The sequence below is a fragment of the Nycticebus coucang genome, chromosome 13 (genome assembly GCF_027406575.1).
Source record: "Nycticebus coucang isolate mNycCou1 chromosome 13, mNycCou1.pri, whole genome shotgun sequence".
NCBI classification, from domain to species: domain Eukaryota; kingdom Metazoa; phylum Chordata; class Mammalia; order Primates; family Lorisidae; genus Nycticebus; species Nycticebus coucang.
This window is the reverse complement of record NC_069792.1, coordinates 19,704,525-19,712,383: the sequence shown is the minus strand read 5'-3', so window position 1 is coordinate 19,712,383 and position 7,859 is coordinate 19,704,525. Positions and strand designations below refer to the sequence as shown.

The window sequence follows — 7,859 nt, the reverse complement described above, 5'->3', positions numbered from 1 at the left end:
TTCTTTGAGTTTGGGCAAATATATAATGACATATATGCACTATTATCATATAGATATTTTCACTGCCCTGAAATCACTGGGCTTTGCTTATTCATCTCTCCCTCCCCCAGACCTTGACAACCACTGATCTTTCTACTCTCCCCCAGTGCCGCCTTTGCCAGATGTCTTATAGTTGGAATTGTATAGAATATATCCTTTTCAAACTGGCTCATTTCGCTTAGTAACATGTATCTAAATTTCTTCCATGTCTGTTCGTGGCTTGATAGCTCATTTCTTTTTCCATTGTATGGACGTACCACAGTTTATTTATCCATTCACCTACTGAAGTATATTTTGTTTCTTTTCAGGTTTTGGCAGTTATGAATAAAGATGCTATAAATATCTGTGTGTAGGCTTTTGCATGGACATAAGCTTTTAATTTAGTTGGATAAACACCAAGGAATGTGACTGCCTGATCACGTGGTAAAGAGTATGTATGTTTTAGTTTCATAAGAAACTTCAAAATGCTTTTTAAAGGCATCTTCATAATTTTTCATTTCCCGCAGCATTGACTAAAGGTTCCTGTTGCCATACATTCTTGTCAGCATTTGGTGTTGTCAGTGTTGTGGATATTGGTCATTCTAACAGGTGTGTAGGGGTGTCTCATTGTTTTTTAAATTTGCATTTCCTTGATGACATTTGATGCAGAGCATCTTTTCATATGCTTATTTTTCATCTGTGTATCTCCTTTGATGAGGTATCTATCTGTTAATATATTTGACCCATTTTTTAAGAGTTCTTTGTATTTGTATTATTGCTGAGTTTTAAGAATTTTTCATGTATTTTGGATAACTGTCCTTTATCAGATGTGTCTTTTATAGATATTTTCTCCTGGACTATGGTTTGTTTTCTCATTCTGTTAATAATGTCTTTTACAAAGCAGAAGTTCTTAATTTTAATAAAATCAGGCTTATCATTTCTTTCTTTCATAAATTGTGCCTTTGGTGTTATATATTAAAAGTCATTGTCTTGGCACCTGTAGCTCAGCAGCTAGGGCGCCAGCCACATACACTGGGGCTGGTGGGTTCAAATTCAGCCTGAGCCTGCCAAACAACAATGACAACTACAACAAAAAAATAAGGGGGGAGGTGGGTAGAGGGAGGGGGATTGGTGGGATTACACCTGCTGTGCATCTTACAAGGGTATATGTGAAACTTGGTAAATGTGGAATGTAGGTGTCTTGGCATAGTAACTGAGAGAATGCCAGGAAGGCTATGTTAACCAGTGTGATGAAAGTGTGTCAAACAGTCTGTGAAGCTAGTGTATGACACCCCATGATCATATCAATGTACACAGCTATGATTTAATAAAAAAACAAAAAAAACAAAAGAGCCAGGCATTGTGGTGGGCGCCTGTAGTCCCAGCTACTTGGGAGGCTGAGACAAGAGAATCACGTAAGCCCAAGAATTGTCCACTACTCCCAGGGCCATCTAATTTTGTTCATTGAGCTCTGAGCTTCTTTTTGCCTAGGATAATTTACTGGAGCTGTTCTAGATCTTCACATGGGCAGATCTTTGTCCTTCTGTTTTCCTTTAGAGTGTACCCTCACCCAGTTTAAAGCAGCCACTCAGTCAAGGTCTATCATGGCATCAGGTTTGGACCCTCTGCCCAACACTTCTTACACAATGACTTCTAATTTATTTACTTAGCTGTGTACTGTTGTTTTCCCTCTTATCCCTATGAGAATGGGATTTTGTTTAATTTCTTCACCCATTGTAGCCCAGTTACCCATTATGGTGTCTGTCTCCATGTAGAGAAATCATTGTAATGAATTCAGAGAAATATTTATTGAAATCATGGATGAATTAGAAAACCCTTCATTAAACCCACTCTGTTCCAGGTGCTCTGTTGAGGGCCAGGACTCAACGGTCAATGACACCCAGTTCCTGTCCTCTCAAGAAGGCTGAGACCGAGTGGCAGAGAGGAACCAATGAACATGTCATTATGATATAGTGTGAGTGCTGTAACAGATGCAAACACAGAGTGTTTGAGGAGCATATTGCGAGGCAGCCTAACTCAGCCTGGGAGAGAGGGTGGTCTGGGAATCCTACTCAGAAGATATGACATAGTATAATAAGTCCTGAAGAAAAAGTAAGAAATATATGAAGTAAAGTAAGGAAAGAGAGTTTCAGTGAGAAGGTATATGAAAATGCCTGAAAGTAAAGTTGCCAGAGTGAGACACAGTGGCTCACACCTGTAATCCTAGCACTCTGGGAGGCTGAGGTGGGTGAATTGCTTCAGCTCAGGAGTTCAAGACCAGTCTGAATAAGAGCGAGGCTTTAAAAATCAGAGGGGTGTTGTGACAGGCACCTGTAGTCCCAGCTCCTTGGGAGACTGAGGCAAGTAAATTGCTTGAGTCTATAAGTTTGAGTTTGCTGTGAGCTGTGATGCCATGGAACTCTACCGAGGGTGACTAAATAAAACTCTGTCTCAAAAAAAAAAAAAAAAAAAGTAAAGTTGCCAATATCATTTCAATTTCCAAAATCACTCATAAAAAATAAATAAATAAATTTCCCTTGTTATGTATTGTCAGCCTACACTACCCTTGGAAATATATGTATTTGTTACCTAATGAGTCAAAGCAATACCTCATAGTATTTGCTTTGCAATTACTTTTTTTTTTTTTTTTTAAAGAAATGGCATGTTCACAGTTTAAGTATTATAGGATTTCTTTTTTGGCAGTTTTTGGCCAGGGCCGGGATTGAACCCAGCACCTCTGGCATATGGGTCCAGCGCCCTACCCCTTTGAGACACAGGTGCCGCCCAGTATTACAGGATTTGGCAAATAAGTCCATGTTGCATTTATTTATACTGTGTATAATATCCTGTTGAAAGTTTTAATTTCTGTCATTTTATGTTGATATGGAAACTTTTGTATTCTATTAATCTTTTAGCCATCTCTTCATGACTTTCTAAAGTTTGTTTGCTTGCTCTGTAACTACTCAATTACCCATTGTAATCTAGAAGGGTAATACTGATACTTAAGGCTTTATATAAATACAGGATAATCTTTGATCTTTTATTTCTACTGCTCTCGCAAACAGCATGCCATATATTGTTGCTTTGAAGTACGTATTCGTTTTCCAAGTCAAAATTCTTAGTTTAGAACTCGTCATCCTGCAGATGTGGTTGGGACTATATTTCCTAAGTGGATTGCATTGCACTTTTCCACTCCGAAACTTCCTTAGATCGTTCTAGATCTTTCCAGGGGTTTTAAGCTGGCTTTTCTCCTTCACTATCTGGAACTGTGATTCTCAGCCTTGATTATACATTGTAACCATCTGGGAAGATTTACAAAAATACTGAGGCCTATGTCTCATCCCCCCAAATTCTGATTTAATTCTGAGAATTTGGATTTTTAAATTCTCTACAAATGATTCTAATATGTAGCTGGTGTTGGGGACAATTGCTGTAGATGACTTGTCTGCAGTGCATGGTGTGGGGGTAATCAGCCTCCTTGTCACTTGTGAGCTTGTTATAAATGCGGGTTTTTGGCCTCCCACCCCCCCCCAGGGAACCAGAATCTGCATATTCAGAGATTTTTTTTTTTTTAAGTCTAGAAGATCCTAGTGTTTTTTCTAATCTTGTAGGTCTACCTTTAAGTTTCTCATTTCAAATCACTTATAAAAATGATAAATAATAAAAACTCCAACATCTACCTTTAGGAGATCTGATTATTAATGTTTCTACCCAGAGAATTGTGCTTTTCTATCTATTTTTCATTTACTGTCTTTAACCCAGATCTCTATTTAATCCAGATCTTTATTTATGGCTAAAATTTTCTCATGACCCTTATGTAATTGTTTTAAAATAAGGTTTTCTTTCTTTCTTTCTTTTCTTTTCTTTTTTTTCCTTTTTTTTGAGACAGAGTCTCAAGCCGTCTTCCTGGGTAGAGTGCTCTGGCATCACAGCTCACAGCCACCTCCAACTCCTGGGCTCAAGCAATTCTCCTGCCTCCACCTCCCAAGCAGCTGCTACTACAGGTGTCTGCTACAACACCCGGCTATTTTTTGGTTGCAGCCGTCATTGTTGTTTGGCGGGCCCACGTTGGATTCAAACCCGCCAGCTCAGGTGTATGTGTCTGGTGCCTTGGCCACTTGAGCCACAGGTGCTGAGCCAAGGTTTTTTGTTTTGTTTTTTTTCTTAGATTACAGTGTTTAATGTTTATCAGGTTACATTTCTACAGCTAGCAGGATAACATGAGTTACTAGGACTCAGACCACATCCTTGGTAATCTCCACCGGGCGATCCCAATTACACCACATGCCAATCGACTTCCAGCATTGCCCGTCTTTGTACTTTCTTCATTTCCACCTTTGCCCAAGTCATCTGGTTTTTCATGGACCACCATTGTGCAGCCAATGATGGAATGTTCTCCTGAGAGTGAGATCATAGAATCTTCAATAGACACAATGGCCTCACCATTTTTGCGGGCAGTCACATTGCCCAGATCGCCAACATGCCTCTCTTCATCCTTTGGCCCACCATGTTTTTTGGATTGAGGATTAAAGTGAGGACCTGCACTGGTACAACCTTGTGTATTATCTCCAAACTGAGGGACATGGAATCCGTGATCACCTTCAGCCAGTCCTGTAATGCTTCCCTTTACCATAACTGGTCCATTTCCCTGCTCCTCGAAGTGGATGGCGCCCTGCACTGCGCCGTGGCCCTTCAACACGCACACCGCCTTCATCGTCATGTCTCGTGGGGCACAAGCACCCGTCTGGGCTTCGAGAAATTAGAGAAGAAAGAACCTCTGCAGTAGATGGCGGCACAAACCGTTTTCTCTTTTTAATACGAAAGCAACATATAAACAACTACAGGCCCACCCAAAGAAAAACAAGTATAATCTGTGAGGGGGAGGGGAGAAGAGGGGGAAAGAGGGAGGGTGATTGGCAGATCTTATCTAAGGGCACAGTATGAGGGCTCAACTGCAACGTGAACTGTACTTTAAAAATGAAAACAACCTAAATATTTGTACCCTTGTATCAATCTGAAATAAAAAAGATATAGAAAATAAATAAAAAATGAAAACAGAAGTCAACCATAATTCTACAACTTAAACTCTAAAGAAAAAGTTTTCCTGTGGAACTATGTTTATAGGTTTATGAAATTTTAAATAGAATAGTGTCAGGCTGTCTACCATACGCATAAATATACCCTCTCTACAAAGAAAGAAATCCATGGTCCAGAGAACACAATGAAACAGAATATGGAGACTGAGTGTCCCTTATCTGGAATGCCTAGTACCAGACGTACGTCGGATTTGGGACTTTTTCTAGTTCGGAATATTTGCATTATGCCTACTGACTGAACTTTCCTAATATCAATCTCCAAAATGCAAAATACTCCAGTGAGCATTTCCTTTGAATGTCATATTGGCTGCCAAAAAATTGGCCCTAAAAAGTTTTGGATTTTGGAGCATTTCAGATTTTGGATTTTAGGATCAGGGGGTACTGAATCTGCACTGAGTGAGTGAGGTAAAGAAATATTATACATATTCTAAAAGATGAGGTTTTGAGTCTACTATACCCTTAAAAAGTATTCCAGAGAGATGTTTGGTGAATTGTGATAATCTGTGATTTCTTTTTGTTGTTGTTGTTTTAAGTCTTCTATTTCTCATAAAGTTATGAGATAAATGTCATTTTTTTTTTTTTTTGGTGCGGTTTTTGGCTGGGGCTGGGTTTGAACCCACCACCTCCGGAATATGGGGCTGGTGCCCCACCCCTTTGAGCCACAGGCACCGCCCATAAATGTCATTTCTAGGGGACCAAAATTTTTGGCTTTATTTTGTGTTCTACTTTTATAAAATTAAATCACCATAAATTTCAGCAACTACTTTGGGTCTCTTGTGTTCTGATAATGTCCTATTTAGCCCCCAGATGACTTCTCAGTTCCGAAATCCATAAAAGTATTTTCTTGTCCTTTAAAATCCAACAAGGGAGATTTTAAAAAACCATTGGCTCAAAAGAAGTTAAGGGTTCTTTAATATTTCATCCTGAAAAGGAGTAATTATTCAAAGCAAAACTTCTTTCCTCTTTTAAAAGTCACAATCCATGTGGAAGGTCTGTATAGTCACATACCTCAATTATAAAAAAAGTCACCACTGAGATGTAAGAAAAAGACATTTCTAGGGTCTTCCAAACAGCCTTGTGAGATTTGCCTCTCTGGTTACAGATGGGACGCAGCGACACAGCATCTGGGGTAGATGGCTGTCCTTTCTGAGACATGCAGAGTTTCAGACTTTATATATTTTAATTCTGTATCTAAAGGCAAAGAGATATTTATACATAAAAAAGGAAAAAAAATCTGAAAAAAAGGTTCAAGCTCATAGACGTTAGAAAAGGATATTAAATATTCCGGGGAAAATGATCAATAACAAGGTAGTTAAATACGCTGGAAGAAACCCTGCCTCTGAAGCCTTAGGGAAGAAATTGAAACCACATCTAAAACTCACAGCAAAAAAAGTTAGCTGGGAAAAGCACCTGGCCCCAACAATGCTATGAGTGAGCTCATAAAAGCGGGAGGCAATTCTGTAGCTCGTACCCTGTAAAATCTGCCAGTGCACATGGAAAAACAGAGGAATAGCCAGAAGCCTGGTACAAATCAAACGGCATAAAGACTGCTAAATAAGGGAGAGCCCAGAGCAAGTGGGACCGCAGATGAGGCCGGGAAAGCGCCTTCATTTCCCATCAATTCAGCCGCATGCCTCAAATGCTTTAATAAACTATTTTAAGCACACGAAGTCCCTGGAGGCAGAAGCAGGGGGACATGTTCAGAAAGAAAGCCAAACTATCTGCTTAACAGCAGCAATGGGGATGAATGAATTCACGGCAGTGCCTTGTAATTACATCACTGGAGTTGAAGCTCTCCGTAGAGAGGGCAATTCTGCAATTAAAAAATGGTCCCAGACTCACATCATTTAGCCCACCCCTCTGTCTCTCACAATGAGGTTGTACAGTGTGCATTAAGGCTGACTTCCTGCAGATTACGCTTACTGATCCTCAGCCTGTAGGAACCCCTCTCTGCACTATTAGAAAAGCAGGGAGCTGGGGCTGGGGGAAGGTAGAGAAAGTGACCAAGGAAAGGGAAAACTTGCAACTAGGATTCTTCAGGAAACATATATATTTGATTAATTCAACTAATATTTTCTAATGACCTACCATATGAAAAGCACAAAGATAAGAACCGGGATTATGAAGTTGAGTGCCTCTTGGCTTTTCTTCTTTATCATAAAGGAAGAGGATGGGGGAGGCTAATCAGAGTTCCCTGATAACTTTTTATTTGAAATATCAGGAATGGAAATGGTTGGCTGGATGCTCTGAATGTTGTCCATGGACCAGCAATATTGGCAGCTGGGAGCTGCTAGAAATGCAGACTTCAGGGCTGCACACAGCTACTGCGTCAGAACCGGATTGTAAGGTAGAGTTTGAGAAGCACCAGCCTGCCCAGCTCCCCTGAGGCAGGTGGCTGGAGGCATCTAGAATTAGAAGGCTGTCTTGGTTGATTAGGGGTATTTGTTTGGAGGGAGGGAGGGAGGAATTGTGGCACACTTACCTAGATAAAGGGCAAATGAACCCACCGAAGTGTCTGGGGGCACATATTGGCTTGTTTTTCTCCCCGTTTGACACTATATATTTTAATTATTTATTTTCTAGACTATCCGTCTCTCTGGCAAAAATTTTCCCTCAGGTGTGAGGGAGCAGAACCCTTGTCTGCTTTTTTAACTGCTGTGCCCCAGCACCTAGACCAGAGCCTGGCATTCAGAACAAATGCTGGGTGAGTATTTGTCCAGTGAATGAATGAATGAAACTGAAACA

At 40.2% G+C, this 7,859-nt stretch overlaps 1 protein-coding gene across 1 annotated transcript; it reads right to left on the bottom strand.

Moving 5' to 3' along the window:
• Positions 1 to 4,170: 4,170 nt before the first annotated feature.
• Positions 4,171 to 4,805, bottom strand: LOC128563894 (superoxide dismutase [Cu-Zn]-like). Its single transcript, XM_053559424.1, has one exon. The coding sequence runs from the start codon at positions 4,736 to 4,738 to the stop codon at positions 4,247 to 4,249; it is 492 nt and encodes a 163-aa protein (XP_053415399.1). The 5' UTR covers positions 4,739 to 4,805; the 3' UTR covers positions 4,171 to 4,246.
• Between the last annotated feature and the right edge of the window lie 3,054 nt (positions 4,806 to 7,859).

Bases quoted from the DNA above. Each gene is read 5' to 3' on its own strand.
- LOC128563894 (XM_053559424.1), bottom strand. From the start codon at position 4,738: ATGACGATGAAGGCGGTGTGCGTGTTGAAGGGCCACGGCGCAGTGCAG.